Raw genomic sequence first — 18908 nt, forward strand, 5'->3', positions numbered from 1 at the left:
GCAAGAAGGAACAAGTTTGAATTATAAATAAGAACATTTTGTGGAAATGAAGAACCTGTCTCACTGGACAAGTTAAATATTAACATGTTATATTTTGTAAAGCATGCTCCATCCAGTCAAAGTTCTCATCTATCTCATCTCATCTATCCAGGATGATACCTTATCTCCACAGCTCTGCACGTCACTCAGCTCAGGCTCCTCACAGTCTCTGATTGGTTCATCCACCTTGAAGGTTTCAGCAAAGTCTTCCAAAGACTGACTAGATCCTACAGTACAGTACAGTAGAGTCAGTCACTAATTGTATCCATCTCACTCAATTTGTTGCCATTTTTATGAGAATTGCAACTTGTTTTTAAATTCCAGGAAGAACAGTTTTCTATATGAAAAGCAAGTTGTTGTTGTTTTTCCACTGAGTAGTGTCAATGTGAAATTAGTTTGTCTCTTCTTAGAGTTGGAAACATGAAGTCAAGCTACAGTGTATATTTATGGTTTGAATTACAAGGGGGTTAAGAGAAGCTAGGCTCCACTGAAAGCATAATTTGAGATTTTCAGGCAGAGGTCTGAAACAAGCGACAGACTTTTCTCTATAATGAGTCCCTGAAATATATATTAGTAAAAAATATGTCTTTGTTTGTTTTTCACTCATTAAAATACCAATTTCAAGTATATATGTCTCCAATGGTCTCCACTAATTAACACAATGCTGTGTCTAACTGCTGTGACAATTCAGATGATGACGCAGCCCTCAAGTCACATATGTTTTAACATTAACGTTTTTAACATTACACACAGATGTCCACTTTATTTTGTGGCTGTAAGACAGACAGAGGGGAAGGACAGGAAAGTGACAGCCCAGCCATGGCAAGAGAGACACACACAAACAGAATGGAAAATATAGCTCCCCTCCATAAGCCTGCAAAGAATCTTACCCTCCTTCTCAAGATCATTGGATGAGCCGTCAAAGTTTCTACAGAGTCCACAGACCTGGTTCTTGTATTTGTCGTCAATCTCGATCTGTGAACAGAGCCCAAACATATAGTAGTGATTGCCAAGATCACAAGTTTAGACTTACACATTTATGATTCATGGATGTCTTTTAGGATCGCAACATAGTATGTAGAAAAGTTTGAATTGTGTAATTTTTTCTGTGTAATCCATTTGGGAATTAAACAAACAGCTCATGTACCAGAAAAAGAAGGGAAACTGGTATATATCACACAGCACCTTCTTGGTTAGCAGTGTGTGGTGTCTGTCATAGAGGAGAGACACATTTAGTTTGTAGCTAGTGCGTCATTTACTCTGCAAATAAAAGGAGTCAGCTGTAAATTTCACTAATTTCCAATCCCAACAATACCAAGAACAATTAAGCAATGACCATCGTGAAATAATTATATTTTTCGGAAAAATCTCTCATTTCTTTATCAGAAAATCCTTTAATCGCCGATGTCCTCATGAGGTAATGCACTCAGCCACATGTTAACTTAAAGCAGCTATTTGCATTGTGGTTTTCAGGTTCAAGTTTTTCATGTTGTTTGTGGATCTGCCGAGGGCAATGTGTATTCCACAAACTCACCTAGTGACTCTCTGAGTGAGCCTTGATCAATATTTGTCAGATCTTTCACTGCTACCTCAGCTACCGGGGTTGTTGTTTTTTTCAGCCAACTTTGTCTGTGTTAAAACAGACCTTAGTGAGCCCTGCCACAGGGGCGAGTGACTGATTACCTCAAACAAAACTGTCACGTGTAAAATATTTCTCTGAGCCCTGGAGACTGTTTCATATAAAACATTATTCTTCAAGACTCAGTCATGGCTCTCATATGTCTTTACATTCATAAAACAGCACAACAGTGGTAAATACAGGTTCTAACCTACTGACATAAAGCAAACATTCAGACTCTTTTAAAGTGCAGGCTGCTGTGCACACCTAATCTAATTGTCTACTTTTATCAACTTGGTCTGTGAACAACTGCGGTGGCTCTCAATGGCTCAATGAGCTGAATGGCTCTTATATTAGAGTTTCTGTTGCAATGATAAGCTTTATCAGACTGTGGTAGTCCAGATAACACTTGTTAGAGAGATAGATTGGTCATGAAAAGAAAACATCAGCTTTATTCCTCTAACAAGTAAATTGGTGTGAGGCCAAATATGTTCTTTTCTATGCATACGTCTTGACTTATGCCCCAGGCGTATGCAGTTCAAAACATTCAGATCCTGCTAAGCTGTTTACAGCAGGGTCACAGTGTGTAACCTCTGTGTTTAAAATGTTATCAAAATACACGTGAGCGCAAAAGTTCATGTGTGCAAGTGCGAGGGTGTTCTCCATACATCCAGGGAGTCATCCAAGTTCCAGATGGCCATGATTCCCAGCTTGGCTTCGACAGTGATACTAGACATGGTTCCCTTCACAGTCACCCCGAACGTGACGAACGGCAGAGACACTCTGCAGCAAAACGCACAGAGTTAGTGTGACAATGAGCAGCAGCTGACACATAGAGGCAAACCTCTCTCGTTTCAACTGTGGGTGAGAACAAATCATTAAAAGATTTTTTCAATGATCACTGAACACTACAGTGGTCTCCATCCTTCAGGTCAGAAACAAATGTTAGAAACCTACACAACTTTGTCTTTCTTACTTCTATTTGCTGTTGCATGCAGCGAATAGTCTCAAAGTATTAATGATTGCGGATATCAGTAAATGTAAAATGTTAAAAAAGTTCTAGGTCGTAAACTGTCATTAATGCCAATGCCCATTAAATGACTTCAGATCATTTAGTTCAATGTTACTACTAAAATAGTCATCAAATCAGGTTGAAATGATGACAAATGAAGAGTAACTGAGAAGTTCTATGCACACTTTACTTTATCACAGTGTGAAAATCCGCCTGTAGGTTGAAATGAGTTTGAGTAGTGACAGTGCCACAGTCTACTGCTGTTGCTTCTGTGCCACTGGCAGACAATGAAATCCTGTCAATTGCATAAAATACTTGTCCAAGTGACGTGTGGGTTGTAACTCTTGATGATCAATGACGATAAAAAACAATTGTTTGGCAAAAATTTTACTTTGAAGTGATCTATGATTATTATTCAAGTGATTGAGTTTAGTGGTTTCCAAATGTCCTCTCTTGACGTGCTTCTTCGCCCTTTATAAACAAGATGGTTTATTTTTATAATATAAAAATTTACATCAATACAACATAATTTATACAAGACATGCTGATTGTTGATATTTCAAATTGGTCTCTATTACTCCTCTTCGGGCTATTCTGCTCCGTTTTACTCCCCAATGGAATACTGAGTTTTTTTCCTTTTAACTGACTCTGATTGATTACTGTGATAATCAATAACTAGACATTAGAATCCCACTTCAAATATTGTCCTCTTAAACACTAATACATCATGTGCATTTAATTTGAATGATGAATTTCACCAGAATTTTTGAGCAACACTAGAATTGTAGCAGAAATTCAACACAAAGTATGACTGAACATATTGGGTACCGAGTGTCCCGGATGGATGCATTTCATTTGTCTGGACTGAACTTACATCTTGCCATTGACAATCACTGCCTTTTTAGAGAGCTCCACCACTGTGCCCTCCAGCTTCAGGATGATGTTGCTGATGGTGACTGATGTGCCGTCTATCTTGCGCCTCATCTGGATGTTGAAATTTTCAAAGTTGTCCCCACACTGCGAGGCCAGGACATGGTTACAGGTGGAGGCCAATTGGAAGAAATGTCCATCGAAGGTCTTGAAGTGATAGTGTCCCCATGTCGAACAGACTCGGTCGATGTGAGATGCATTAGCTACAACAACATTAATATTAGAACATCATTTTGAAGAATTACAAAGACATCAATTTTGGGTATTTGCACAGTTACCTGAATCCACGCTTATCTTGTTTGCAGAATCAATGATGTTAACTGTAGGGAACAGAAGAGATACTCATTTTGAATTTTACCACAGTTATTATCTGATATTCTGAATCTGCTTGTTCTGACACTCCATTAAAACTTATACTGAATATTATAATCAACCCAGAGATTACATATTATTCAATAAACTGGTTCTATTGTTGATATCTTCAATTCATTAATATTCCATATCGAAAAGTTATTGTTGATATTTGGAATAAATGAGAAAATACCATAATGTATTTTATATAAATATTTCTAAAGTTTCTCATACTATTTAATAGACAAATACAAAGTAAATGTAGAAGTTATCCAAACAAGGTTCAATTACAGCTACAGGTTTAAATGGGATAACTAACTTCTCTTTTTTCACCATTCAACAAAATATACATCAATAGAATCAGTCGCTTGTTTTCTCAATGATTAGCTCCAATCGTCTTTTAAATTTCAATCACTCACCAGTCTGAGTGAGGGAGCCGACCAGCAGCTTTAGGTATATGAGCCCTAATGCGCATTGGAGTCCTGTAGTCCCCATGTTGATCCCAATGACTGACCCAGTATGATAGGACTCACCTGAAGGATGGATCCATTTATAGCCTGTCAGTCAAGGTGGAGCTACACCGCTTCCTTCAGGGAAGAGAGACAGAGAGAGACAGAGAGAGAGAGAGAGAGAGAGAGAGAGAGAGAGAGAGAGAGAGAGAGAGACTCACCTCTTAAATAAATATAGAAATGTGCAAATAGTTACTATTTGTTTTTTCATCAAACATGTCATCAACTCCATCACCGCACCAAGCAGATTGTTCAGGTCTCTGATTAACTGCACAAAATGTTTGGCATGATATGTTGGTGATGGAGCTTTTCTCAATTCATTGTCTAATCTTCATATCTTTGTTCACGTTATTAAGAATAATCAATGCTGACGTTTAAAAGGTTTTTCAGTATTTATCCACAACCACTATCCTGAGTCCTGTCTTTTTTGTCCCTTGCCCCTAACTGTATACTTCATTTACCATGCATGGGTATTGTAGAATTTGAGAATAAAAAGAGATAGAATAATTAAAGAGTAAAAGAATGGCATTTTTTATATACATTATGCACTATAAGGATGCCACATCTGCTAGATGCTAGGATGAGTTGGAGATGAGTTTTATCTGGATGGCAAATTGTGTTTAATCCCAAAAATTGAGAATTTACACTGACATGGGATGCTTCAAATTTCAATTTAGAAGAAATTCTTCAAACAAAATCTTAAGCCATCTGAATGATTTGAAAGATCTTTGGCAACAGTGTGCATGGATCAAAAACTTCATTTATTAGAGAAAGATGATACAGACTGTGAATGTTGGTTAAAAATAAAATCTGATCCACATCTGGAAAACATGCTTCTGGATCTGCCCAAACGCAAAATAATATCCTGAGTTACTGTATTTCCCCAAATGTGGAATGATTACTTTGAAAGCCACAATCAGCGAGCTTGGAGTAGATGGTATTCAGTATTACTAAGCGTTGGGTGCAATAACAATAACTATCTTTATATAGTAATGAGGAATTATTATTGCTCAGTTTGAAGCGCCCAGTTAGACAGCCAATTTTTTCCCCAGTTGGACGAGATGCAGCTGAGTGCCACACACATACAACACACTGATGTGCACCTGATTGACAAGTACACAGAGAGGAGGACTGTTAATGTCGACTTCCGCCTGCCTGCTGTGGACAGTATGAACTTTAGGGATTTTGTCTGATGGTCCACTGAGCCACTGATGTGTGTGGAATTTTCCCAGTGCTTCTGGTTGTGTGTGTGTGTGTGTGTGTGTGTGTGTGTGTGTGTGTGTGTGTGTGTGTGTGTGTGTGTGTGTGTGTGTGTGTGTGTGTGTGTGTGTGTGACAGAGAGAGAGAGAGAGAGAGAGAGAGAGAGAGAGAGAGAGAGTTTGACATTATTAAATAGTCAGGAGCAAAATAACAGCCAGATTTTTGTCCCTGCTGATGGTGAGGGAGGAAGCATTGAGCTTCCAAAATTTGCCCTGGGCAGGATGTTTATTTTAATTATCATGGCTTCACAGTGAGTTCAGCTGTTTGGACAATACATTTCTAATCCTGAATCAACTTTGTCAAGTGTATTGCAAACATTTAGTTTATTGTCTGAATTGAGGGGAAATTTCTATCCTCAAATAAGTGAATACATTTTAGTAACTGGAATGGAGGCCGGGGTAGGTCTCATCCCATGTTTCAGTGTAACAAAGCCGATGTCTGCCAGTTTACTTTAAAACCAGATAGCCTCCTTGCTGTATTGCTCAAAAATAATTTCTGTGGAAAGCATTGCACTGGTTGTCAATATACAATAAAACATCGCCAGGATATAATGACAGATGATGATATACCTGTGTTTTCGCTGCTCTGCTCTGGTGGCCCATTCTGTGTGAATTTGAATTTGATATCTTCTTTTAAAGTGATTTATATTTTCATTTTTAAAAGTTTATATCTTTTCAAGGCTTTTTGATTTTTAAGTCAACTTAGTGTTTAGATGTTGAATATTTTGTCTGTGGGTCTAAAAGTTGAACAGCCACAGAACCTTGATTGTTTTCTTAAAGATGGTTTCCACGATGGTCTATAAATCAGAGTGTTATTGATTGGTCAGTCACAAAAAATTGCTTTCATTGACGTATTGAGTTATACAAATGTTAAATAAAGTAAACATCCTTGTTTACCAAGACTCCTATGAATACCTGTTTTCTCCACCCCTTGTTCTGTGCTCTGACTTGGGGATGTGTAGTGTGGCCCCGCCTTGCCCAAAGGCACTGTGTCACACTGATGAATTCATATTTATGTTCCTGGATAAACGGGGCGTCGCTTCTTCTGCAACAATGAAGTTAAAACACCACGTTTCGTCGTAATCTGTGGGAAAAACGTTGGTTCGGCGCCATTCGCATTATCATTGGCTGTTCGTGTTGTCCGTCAAAACATGGACGTGATGAGTTCTATCAATGTTATATCGACGTCTCTTAAATTTCTATCGAGGAAAAGTTATATCGCAATAATTATCGATATCGTTTCATCTCTCTCTCTCTCTCTGACTCTGCTGACGTTACTGACAGAGCTGCTAAAAACTGTAAAAAAAATAACTTCACGGTCAAAATATGTATTAAAAGACTAAGTGGACTGATGTTTATTTATCACAAGTCATATCATCATCGCGATATTCAACAAGGTTATCACATATTGCCTGTTTTCCTAATATCGTGCAGCCCTGGTTCGAAGGAATAGGAAGTGACATCCTTCCAATGACAGATTCACTATTTATGCAAACGGATAAAAAAAGGGCTTAGTGATTCTGATTTATTTAGAAGATTATCAATACAAATCGTGTTTAAATTATTGATCAGACAGTGTGATGGTCATTGCATGAAGTCAAACTCAATGGATGGTGTGCAAAAAACATTACTCACAAAATAAGAAGCTTTGCAGCACCTTCTGTGGTCAAATTAAAACAAAATGAATAAGTTTGGATCAGATAGGGTCCAGCATGTTTTGCTTGGAAAGAATAAAAGGTGTTGGGGAGAGGACATTTATAGATGGTACTATGCAGCTTTGTATTCACAAATACAAAATGAAAAGACCTGAGTTCAGTTTTTTTAATGTCATGCTACAAAAGACAAAAAAGGTAGAACTTTTTCAGATTTTCAAAACATTGTTCTAATCTATTATTTGTCAACTGTGTCGTGTTCTTTTATCCCGAGGTATGAGAAGAGCCGGTCTCGGTTTGGTTCAACAAGTATTTATTTAGAAGCAATGAAAAGGTACAGCATAGTTATGAAAAGGTACAGCATAGTTATGAAAAGGTACAGCATAGCTATGGGCACTCAATGCACAGCCTCGGCCATCTAGTAGCACGGGGTAGTCAAGAGTCGCGCCGAACCGACGGCGGGTGCAATACTTATAATAGTAGGTAGAACTTCATTGGTCAATAACGAGGGGGAGTCGCCGTGGTTTAGACTTGGCTCTCCCTTGATGGTGCGCAGGCGTGGTCCCAGCCTCTTGGTACTGGAATCCGCCAATGATGAGGAGCCGCACCCAGTTTCGCCCCTCCTTTTGTGGGCAAATCTTCACATTTCTGACAGTGTTTGGTTTTGTGTATTAAAAACAAGCTTTGACCCAAAGCCTTGTGAGTCTTCAGTAGTTTTGCAGATACGGTGTTTTTGTTCATTGGAGTGAGGAACATTGTGTTCCTGCTTTATCGGCTGTATGTTCTGTGTGTGTAAGCATGCGCATTTTCCAGACAAGACAACGCCTTTCCTATCTGCCCTTCAGAAGCTGGGGCAGCTGCTTGAATTCTTTCTAAGGCGTAGGTCACAGTTTCTTAATGAGCACAGTGCATTCATGTATATGTGATGTTGAATAAAGCTAAGGGAATACTGTAATATATATATGTTAGGTATGAGAACAAGTTTAAGTACAGTGTATTGTATGCCACGGATTACAGTCCTAACAGCAGTAGTGTGAATTGATGGGTATTGAAAATCCCACCAACCCAAATCATTTTGTATTTCTCATTTGTTTCAGTGTCACAATCTCTCACTGTATCCAGAGTAACCCAGTTGATTTGCACAGATTCCATCTTTTGTTATGTTGATTTTGTCGCTAATACTGTGTGGAGAACATGCTTGTAGTAACCTTAAGAAAAATGCTTCTGTTTCATATTTACCTGTAAAATGTTTGGTGCATTTAAAATCTGATAAATTATTATGAAAGTATTTAATTATTTAGAATTCTCCATGGTGACGAGAGAATCGAAAATGAACAGATGACCTAAGGAATTTGAGGAACCGAAGAATATAACCACTGAACGCCACATCAATCTGAGTCATCTTTTAAGGTTCCCTTGTAAAGTTTGGGTGTGTGATGGCAATTTCTGTATTTGGGTGATGTTTAATGTAAGAACAGACATGTATGTAGAAGAAGTATGAACAAATGCGTTTCTATGAGGTAACTTAACAGTTATGGGTGTTGCTTTAGGAACTGAGATGTTTATGACTTATTAAATAGAAATTGCCATTACAGGTGTCACCCATTTTCTGTCAGTGAAGTGTGGAACACTTGATATTATAAACTAATATCCTGTGGAGTCACTTTTTTAAAGTCAGTGTAAAGATGCTGTGTGAGCATGATGAGAAGAATGACATCACTTTGAAGCTCAGCAGGATTCAGAGACCTGAAAGGATTCAAACCATTGTGGACTAAGATGATGTGACCAGACTTCCATGAAGTGTGCCCCCAATTTTCATGGTCCACAGACCCTGACCCTAGATGTTTTTGATGACCCCCCTCCCACACCACCCTCATGTAAAAGCTTGCACGACTAAAGAACAACAGCAGTTTGTAACGCCTCATGCTTCAAATACTTAGTTTCATCACAGTATTTGTATGTGTTCTTAAAGCTTTCTATTAACACTTGTGGGTTTCAAGGTCTTGTTGTTGATGTGTTGTCTGCCAAAGTTTTCATCCTTGTGACTTTTCACGTGTGGTTCCAAAACGATCGCTGCTGAGATTCTTAAAGGTGTCACAGTCATTGTTTTGTGTCTTGTCATTCTGTTTATTTTCAAGACACATTTAAACTGCATATTTAAAACCATTTATTTAAGACATACAATAAGAGCATGTAGTGCAGTTGTTTAGTCTTTACTTGACAGACTGAAATAGTTTTGAGAACAGTGTGAAGCTGGATGATATCATGTCGTCAGCTGTGGGAGTTGAAAGTCTTTCTCAGATGTTTCCTTAGGTTGATGTTAGCTTGAGCCTGACTTGTACCCTCAATGTTTCTATTTGCTTTGAACATGCAGATGTTTTGTGTGCTCTTTGTTGTTTCTCATTTGACAAGGGTTAATGAGAATGTCGAAACGAGTGGTCATATTGCAGGAATATAATTTTAATAAATCATCCAAGAAATCCTCAGATGAAGAAAGTGAACAGCAAAGTAGCCTCTTAGGCTATAAATACAAAAAAGTGTGACAAAAAGATGGAGAAGATTTAAGGTTAAGATTTGCTTAATATTTGTCGGTTGTCCAGTGTCCGGCAGGATCCAGTAAGTGATCAGCGCCTCCTGCGGCGCTGTGGTTTGGTAGTCGTCCCAGGCACACACTCTGCTGGTTTGCACCGACACGCTTCCACATGCACGTAGAGGTGCTGGACCTTAGAGCCGTTGTCGCAGGTCAGTTCCACCTTTTTCTGACTGGTTTTGAACTCTTGGCAACACTCACACTTGTGCATCATCTTGTTGGCTTCTGCAGAATACCTGCACAGACACACACACATCCAGTGATTACAGCTTATTCAACAGTCATTTGAATATAAACGGTTCTGCATTTTACTCAAATCATGTGGCCCTGTTAATTTAAATCTTAAATCCTCAGATCTTACACCCATGTTGGTTTTAGTCATATTACATTTTTTGTACTTTTTTTGGCAACATTTTTTTTTGTGTCATTCAAAAACATATAATAACAGATTTGACCATTTTGTGGCTTTAGTGTTAGTGTTGTACTACTAGACCGTGGTATTCTCAGTGATACACTAATTGGTTATAGTAGGTTGCAGACTACAATTGCCAGTGAGGAAAAATAGTGAAGAAAAAACGTCTTAAACTACATTCAACAAAAATCATTCGGTTCAGGCCCAGAGCCTCCATATTAGCCCAGTAAAATGGAAGAGAAATTGGCAGCTTTTCAAAGATTATGTCTTATTGTGTCGAAATTATTTAATTATGTCTCCTTTGGAAATGAAAACACAGAAATAAATGTTTAAAGTTTAAGTTCTACTTTTTCCTACTCCTGTTTAGTCTCCTTTATCCACTGATATGTTTACATTTTGTCACAGTTATTGTTTAATGATGTCAGTTTAGTTTAGTCAACATCTGCTCTTTGTTGTAAGTAAAGATTGTTGCCCGGCTCTGATGCTGATGATGAAACCACAGGTGTTGTGCAGCAGTGCTGTGCTTCAGACACCTTGAAAGGTATATTGTGTGAGATTTGGGTGAAAGGGATCTATTGGTAGAAATTGAATATTAAATAATCATAGTGATGTTTTCGCTAGTGTGTAATTTTTTTTGTTCTTTTCTCTAGAATGAGTCCTTTTTATTTAAATACGTTATATTTACATCAGGAGAGGTTCCTCTCTACGGAGGCCGCCATGTTTTTTACAGTAGTCCAAACTGGACAAACTAAACACCCTTTGAGTTTTAATGACAACTGAAGGCTACCACAGGTCATGTTTGGAAGGGGAGGTTGAGGTGAGGGGTAATCAGCTGCAACAAGCAATTGAACCATTAGATGTCACTAAATTCTACACACTGAACCTTTAACTCTGTACGTCAATAGACTCACTTTGACATGCTTCCACAGTGCCCGCCGCAGTACGTCATGTTGACAGGCTGTGGGCTCTCACATTTTCCCACCTTGATGACTTCCTTATTACTCAGGACCTCACAGACACTCCTGGGTTTGCCTGGAACACGTAGCAAACCGTTAGACTATCACGATAATACAGACACACAGCGTTCTCCTCCAAAGTCAACTTTTCATCCTTTATCTTTCAAATACTGGGACTCCGCTATCTTACAGGTTTTGCAACATCCATTGGCGTGAGTTGTCTCGGTGCCCTGGGAAGAGGAAGGTGTGTGTTAGACATGGACAGTATGTGGTGAGGCAGTTGGAGGGATATCATCTGCAGAGGTTTGATAAACTCACAGGTTCACAATCCAGGGGGTTAAAGTAAGGACAAATTACGGTCATCTGGATGGTACTAAGCTGTCCATTGATCTTCTTACAGGTATAGTGCACACACTTGTCTTCAGGCGACACATACGTCTTGTTGATCTGCACCAAAAGAGCAGAGATTAGTAAAATGTTCAACTAAGACATTAACTTTTATTCTTTTTACACATTTAATAAGACAACTTACCGTACATGCCACCACGTTAAGAGAGGAGAAAATTAAAATCACAAACTGTCCCCATCAAAGATGATGACTGATATTAACATATAAAATGATGTTCCTGGTCAGTTAGATAATGTTTACAACTTTCATGTTCTGAAATACAGTTACTCTTATTTTACAATCAATAAATATCCCCATTTTTCATTGGTAAGAAGAACTCTCTTCTCACAACTTACATCCTCTTTCTTGTATACTTGGATAATGGGAATGTGAGTTAACACTCACACAGCTGCAGTACTGACCTCAATGTAAACCTTTGGGTTGTCAGCTGTGAGTAAAGTACACTTCGTCTGAACACAGGTCCCGCAGCACTTCTCAGGCATGGTCTTATATTCAGAACCCTGGAGACAGAGTGAGAGAGTGAGGGACAGGGAGACAGGGTGCCCATCGATGGATAGAGCATTTATGGAACTTTATGAAAAGCTTGAACATAAAGGTGTCCTTGTAAGTTGTCATAGCAAACTCATTTTGTAGTGTTTCTTTTTGTTGACTAAAAGTCTGGGCTTTTCCTCTTGTCTTAGTCAAAGAAAACCAAAGACATTTGAGTCGTTTTTAGTTATCGGATTATTTCAGTTAATATAGTCTAACAATTCACTTTATTAAGTACACTTGCACAAACTAATGCAATTCATTACAACAGCTTTTGCATTCAGAAAGTGCAGTTAAGTTAAGAAAGTTAATGTTTATTATGTGGCCAGTTTGTAATGGATTTCATTATACCAAGAGGTTTTTGTTTAGTCCTCCGCATTTACATATACGAGCCCATTATATGTTACAACATTATGTGTTAGCTTGCACAGGTTTACAAAATATGGTGTCATCCAAGATAGTTCAAGTGGGAGTGACAGTAAGAGTAAGTGGGAGTAAGAATGAACTTACCTCGGAGCAGTTTGTGTTGCAGACAATAGGTTTGCAGGTAACGATGTTTATACTTGTGTTGGGATTCATATTGGGACCACAGTAACACTCCTGGCATGACCCTGGATTGATAATCACTTCTGATATAGGTGCCTGAGTGGATCCTGCAGATGTTGTCGCTACTTGTTCTGGTTCTGATGATGATGCTGATGTTGCTGATGTTTGTACTGGTCCAGATAGTGGCGCTGTTGTTCCAGAGGTTTGTACTGGTCCTGATGGTGTTGCTGATGTTGCTGATGTTTCTCCTGTTCCTGAAGTTTGTTCTGGTCCAGATGTTGGCACTGTTGTTCCAGAGGTTTGTTCTGGTTCTGATGATGATGCTGATGTTGCTGATGTTTGTACTGGTCCAGATAGTGGCGCTGTTGTTCCAGAGGTTTGTACTGGTCCTGATGGTGTTGCTGATGTTGCTGATGTTTCTCCTGTTCCTGATGTTTGTTCTGGTCCAGATGTTGGCACTGTTGTTCCAGAGGTTTGTTCTGGTTCTGATGATGATTCTGATGTTGCTGATGTTTGTACTGGTCCAGATAGTGGCGCTGTTGTTCCAGAGGTTTGTACTGGTCCTGATGGTGTTGCTGATGTTGCTGATGTTTCTCCTGTTCCTGATGTTTGTTCTGGTCCAGATGTTGGCACTGTTGTTCCAGAGGTTTGTTCTGGTTCTGATGATGATGCTGATGTTGCTGATGTTTGTACTGGTCCAGATAGTGGCGCTGTTGTTCCAGAGGTTTGTACTGGTCCTGATGGTGATGCTGATGTTGCTGATGTTTCTCCTGTTCCTGAAGTTTGTTCTGGTCCAGATGTTGGCACTGTTGTTCCAGAGGTTTGTTCTGGTTCTGATGATGATGCTGATGTTGCTGATGTTTGTACTGGTCCAGATAGTGGCGCTGTTGTTCCAGAGGTTTGTACTGGTCCTGATGGTGTTGCTGTTGTTGCTGATGTTTTTTCTGTCAGTGATGGTTCTTCTATTGGTGGTTCTGGTTTTGGTGTTGGAATCTTCTGACCAGGCTATAAAACACAAATTGATCAATGCTTTATTCTCAAACAATTAAGGAAGCTTTCACACCTCTATTTCAGTGAATTTGCTCTGGACTAAGAAAAAAAACACATTGTTTTCTTTAAATTCTGTCCAGTTTCCTGTTTTCACTATTTTAGTACAATCTAACCAAGAGTTGTAAAGTTTTGGTGACTGTAATATGGTGTCTATTGCTTTTGTGGACGCAAATGGTAATACAAAGATTATTCTGGTATCTGATAGCAGCACATATTGCATTTCACCCCACCTTATGTGTTTTATTGGGGTCACAAAGAGCTGATGAAGAAATAGGTGGTTAGTTGTTAGTATAAAGGACAACTGAACTTCATGTATCAAAAATAAGGACAAACAGCTTGAAAGAGCACTCTTTACTTTTGGATACATGGGGAAAGTGCTACCATAAACCTATTAGGAGTTTAACTTTTTTGCTCAGAAGCCACCTTTTCACCTGGTCTCGGTGGAGTTGTTTAGGTCCACACCAGAGTTCAAATGGCAACGCTCACATCGACACAAACGAGCAAAACCAATGTACCATGCTTTGTTTGAACATGTATATGAAATGTTAGTTTTGCTGGGGGCTGTCTGCCCTCTATTAGTTTCACTCAATGTTTCATGCAGTTCAGATAATCTATGGTAGGTTCTGTGCAACTGAACAAATACAGAATTACATCTCAGTAAAGTCAGGACTGTGATGTACAAAATGTGCTGTCATCTGTCAAGAAAACCGATTCCTCCATAATTTTGCACCATGGTAAAGTGGATATGGATGTTTGTGAAAAAGAGTTCAAACTGTGAGTTGTGTATTAATCTGTGTGTTTTGGGATTATATATGAAAGCACTTGTCAGCCTCCTCCCTATTTCCTGCCCTGCTGGAATGGTTTGCCTCTACTAACTGCATAGTCTGCTTGTTGACTTATATTTTGGTAAAGTAAATGCTCTGCTCTGCTCTGCCTGTCTATATCTGGAGTGTAGACAGTGTGCTTACCTTGTACTCAGTCATGTTGTAGACACATACACCTTTAGGAACTGTAGAGACAAGTCAGTATTAGATAAGTAAAGCAGATATGTGGAAAATGGAATGTACTTCGGCAGCATTTCTAATCTTATCATTATCCTATCACACACACACACACAAACACACACACACACACACACACACACACACACACACACACACACACACACACACACACTCAAGACTTAAGACTTAAGACTTGACTTAAAAAATAATTCTTGAGATGATGAGATATATGATATTGCATAAATATTTATCATTGAAATAAAGTGTTACATGTTATATTTCCTTTATAGTCTACTATAGCTCTTCAATATTGTCAAGCATGAGAATCCTCATAAGCAAAATCTTGATGAGAAATATGAAGCTTTCGGTAGGATACTGGATTATGCAGGAGGGAAGAATATGGTGTAAATATTTTCTCCGGAGTAACCTAATGATCTTCCCATATTTAAACTTTCTTTTTCTTTTTTTGCCGCTTGCAAATATAATATAATATAATGCAATGCCAGATACTAGTTGAATGTATTTGACCCTCTATGTTTCAGCTGCTATGGCGTTCTGTTCCAACAAACATCTTATGAGCAGTTTCTCTATGTCTGCATGCCATGTTATTCACCAGCATAACGTGATGTTAAAATAGAGTCACATACCACACTTGTAGGATTTGCAGCAGGTACTTCCGGTGACATTGAGTTCGAAGCCCAGCGAGCATTTCATGGGAGCAGGACACAGGTTCTTATCACATTCTGTTACAGACAAAGCATGTTAACGTCGAGATTTGAACCATAACAGCAGTTCTTCATTTTTAGGTGATTCACCACAAGTAAGCAGGAAAGTTTGCCCAGGCTTTCTTTGTCAGAAAGACCCTGCAAGCACTTACACAGATCCCCACATTCACACACGTCTGATTTCACTGGAGCAGGTAATGCTTTGCTCATGGGCTTTTCAGTGATGTTAATGAGAGAGGGGCTCTCACTCTTTAAGCCTTCACGTCATTGCTGACCATTTTAAAAGCACACTGTTTTACGTGTCGGAGTTATCTTTTTTGAAAACCGTTGCTTTCTAACATTGCCATGCTGAGCGTTGAAACGTGAACATGACGTCTGCTTGAATTTCTGTTCAAAAACTGTGTTAAGGCTATGAACTAAGTGACCGAATCACATCTAGCTCAGTGACACTTACCACATGACTGGTTGTAGCAGCAGCCCTCGGTCTTGTTGACCGGCTTGTAAGGTGGATTGCAGACGGGCGTGGGAACTGATGGGCAATTAACAGGCTCACACACGACGCTCATGGAATCCTTGTTGCACATACAGTTTTTGCAGTTGGTCGTCCATTTGTCACCAGGCTGAGTGAGAGAGAGGAGCCAGTTAACTCTCACAGTTCATGTTTGGCTAAAGCACATATATGTCTGTTTTAGGCAGAGTTCTCACCTGTTTGGGTCCTCCATCAGGTCCAACACAATCTGAAATTCAAATGTTTGTGAATTTATAAGTATTACAGCTAATGATTTTGTGAAAAGTCCTTTACTCAGTCAGAGTTTTGTATCTCCTCTTACAGCAGTAGGCAACACATGTGCCATAGACTGTGTTGAATACGGTGGTGCCATCAGTACAGAAACAACCCTCCTGAGAGCTGTTGGTGGATGCCGTCTTACTGGCGTCAAACTTCTCATTGTATCTGATGTCAGAAATGGAAATACCAGTTATAACAGTGTCGTGAAATGTTTCAAAGAATGACACACAACAAGGCTCTGGGAATGGAAGGTTTCCATCTGTGAAGGGTTTCATTTCAATTACATTTCACTTATATATCAGAAACTAGTTGATCACAAAAGTCAATGGTTTTTCAGGCAGGCAGCTCACACATTTGAGCAAATGAATGGGGTGAGTGGTGTGTAAATGTTAACACACATAAAAATAAATGTACAGTAGTAGTTGATGTACAGTAATTTTTACCTTTCATTACATGTTGGCTCCACTTTGGGACCACAAGCTCTGTACACTTGGTTGCTTGGACACTTGTGCTCTGAAAGATGAGAACATGCTCACATACCCATTTTTAAAGAACTCCACACAGCAGCTGTGACACTCTTCACTGTTGATTATTTATCTTACCACACTGCCCGTTGGTGGCATTCCTCCAGTTGATACAGACTCCTGCATTAGAGCACTCTGCGGCATAGGCCTCCAGGCTGGTGCAGGTGTTATTTCCATTGATACAAATGTCAGAAATACAGGTTTTCACGTATGATCCTGGCGGTATGACTGAGTGGCATGGGTCAAATACACTAGAGGGGACATACAAGACAGGATTGTGTTACAGGAGAGCTTTATCAGACGATTTTGCCTTTGCCACATGTGCAGAATAACATCAACTATAAGATGTAATGCTAAGAACCTGCTAGAAACACTGATTTTTATAAAATGTTTGGGTTTGTTACAGTTGTCTGATTCAGTTCTGTGGTGTGACTCAGATCGGATTTTGTAGCGGTTTTGAATTGGACTGAATAACAATGTATCATAGTTACTTTTCTGGTCACACAGATTAAATAAAATGCATCAAAGTCTCCATCAGATTTGTAACTGAAAACCCTCGGGCCAAGTCAGATGTACACATTTTAGTATGGCTTTCTACACCTCCTTACCACTGCTGCAACTGTATCAGTAGTCTATTGATGTTGTTGTATCCACTCCATCTTTATGAAGTCTCACTATCTCACAACCAACTCAATGATTGAAGAAGCTGTGGTCTCAGTTTTTTTGTTTAGAACTGTATTCTTACACTTAGTCTTGATTGGACATCATATGTCTTTTAATTGCAGTGATCACAGATGCTCGATTTTGTTCATACATATGCTCAGATACCCTTTACTTCCACTTTTTGTCCCCTTACCTGGATTTTAGGAGTTCACAGATGGCGGAATTGCAAGGAGGCTGTGTTGTTGTCTGTGGTGTTGTCACAGGGGGTACAGTAGTAGTAAGGGGGCCGGTACATGGTTTGTTTGGGACATGCCACTGGTCTGCAGAGTCTGAGCAGCTTTCCACCTGACCGTTGGGAGAACGGCAGTCGTTGTTCCGGGAGTTGTCACAGGTCCCTGCAAGTAGAGCGAGCAGGATGAATTCCCAGCATTAGCAACAAGTAGTTGCACCAACATAAAGAGTTTGTCTCAATCACCATTTTTCTAGTACTGTATTTGACATAGTACTATCAAAATTATCATAATCATGTCGTATCAATTTACTTTGCTTAGATATTTTGACACTGCAACTAATACAGTTCAGTGTTGTTGAAGATCTTATAAACAGCGAGCTCAGGGTTTTAAGTATAATCCTCATACAGTGTAACATCACTTCTCACAGGCTTTGATATTCTCATATATCTCCATGAGTGTCGTCATCATGACAGCCTCTCATAATGCTCATAGACAACTTTGCTTTACAAAGACAACTATTCCATCAATGCTTGTTGAGAACTCTTCAAAACAACAAAGTTGTCTTCAAACACAACCAGCTTGTTGCTTAACATGTCTTCTGATTTGCATACAATCAAAATGTCCTTTTTACCATTTAGAAAATTAAACTTGGTTTCACATGGAACAGATCAGATAACCTTATATTATCTGTCAATTATTCTAATCTTCAAATCTCCTGAATATACACATGAACTGGTGGCACTTATCAGGCTGAAATGAGCATTTTTATGCATTTAAGAAAGTCTGATGAATATGACTGGAAAAGTGCAAGAAAACCTCAAAGAAAAAAGTTAAAGAGTTATTGGAAAATAAATTAGAAACGAAGAAGCTCTTATTTGATGTCTCAAGACCTCAACCCCTCATCATATCGAACTTTCTGTACCTCACATTTTAAATATTTTCAGAAGTGTTACTTGGTGTCATATCTTAAATGCAGTCTTGCAGTGACGGTGCGGCGTCAGTTGGCACAACAGGGCATCTCTCTCAGGTGCACTCTGGTTTTAAGTGACATCGAAAGTTCTTTCACCCCATGATTTCTCATACACAACGCCACTGAACATGTTAGGTTGAG

General features: G+C 39.1%; 2 protein-coding genes and 1 long non-coding RNA gene across 3 annotated transcripts in view; 1 reads left to right on the plus strand and 2 right to left on the minus strand.

Moving 5' to 3' along the window:
• Positions 1-159: 159 nt before the first annotated feature.
• Positions 160-4458, minus strand: LOC117759033 (mucin-2-like; the record flags this gene model as incomplete). Its single annotated transcript, XM_034581019.1, has 6 exons — positions 4370-4458; positions 3878-3919; positions 3544-3802; positions 2326-2440; positions 930-1014; positions 160-266 (listed from the first exon to the last, which is right to left on the minus strand). Coding segments are annotated over exons 1-6 (684 nt in total), but the record flags the coding sequence as incomplete, so codon positions are not given.
• Positions 4459-8401: 3943 nt separating this feature from the next.
• Positions 8402-9483, plus strand: LOC117759032. Its single transcript, XR_004613418.1, has 2 exons — positions 8402-8799; positions 8966-9483. It is a non-coding gene; the product is annotated as an uncharacterized LOC117759032 (long non-coding RNA).
• A 353-nt stretch (positions 9484-9836) lies between these two features.
• The window catches only part of LOC117759030 (mucin-5B-like), a 41334-nt gene continuing 32262 nt past the window's right edge, over positions 9837-18908 (minus strand). The window contains exons 30-44 of the mRNA XM_034581016.1: positions 17758-17959; positions 16980-17152; positions 16821-16890; positions 16421-16542; positions 16296-16327; positions 16045-16210; positions 15513-15608; positions 14830-14870; positions 13082-13816; positions 12776-12919; positions 12139-12237; positions 11647-11775; positions 11519-11558; positions 11284-11404; positions 9837-10196 (exon numbers count right to left, since the gene is read on the minus strand). Of these exons, the coding sequence (XP_034436907.1) occupies positions 9995-10196; positions 11284-11404; positions 11519-11558; positions 11647-11775; positions 12139-12237; positions 12776-12919; positions 13082-13816; positions 14830-14870; positions 15513-15608; positions 16045-16210; positions 16296-16327; positions 16421-16542; positions 16821-16890; positions 16980-17152; positions 17758-17959 (2372 nt within the window). The 3' untranslated portion in view covers positions 9837-9994. The remainder of the gene's footprint in view (positions 10197-11283; positions 11405-11518; positions 11559-11646; positions 11776-12138; positions 12238-12775; positions 12920-13081; positions 13817-14829; positions 14871-15512; positions 15609-16044; positions 16211-16295; positions 16328-16420; positions 16543-16820; positions 16891-16979; positions 17153-17757; positions 17960-18908) is intronic.

Source organism: Hippoglossus hippoglossus, unplaced genomic scaffold (assembly GCF_009819705.1).
Source record: "Hippoglossus hippoglossus isolate fHipHip1 unplaced genomic scaffold, fHipHip1.pri scaffold_71_arrow_ctg1, whole genome shotgun sequence".
NCBI classification, from domain to species: domain Eukaryota; kingdom Metazoa; phylum Chordata; class Actinopteri; order Pleuronectiformes; family Pleuronectidae; genus Hippoglossus; species Hippoglossus hippoglossus.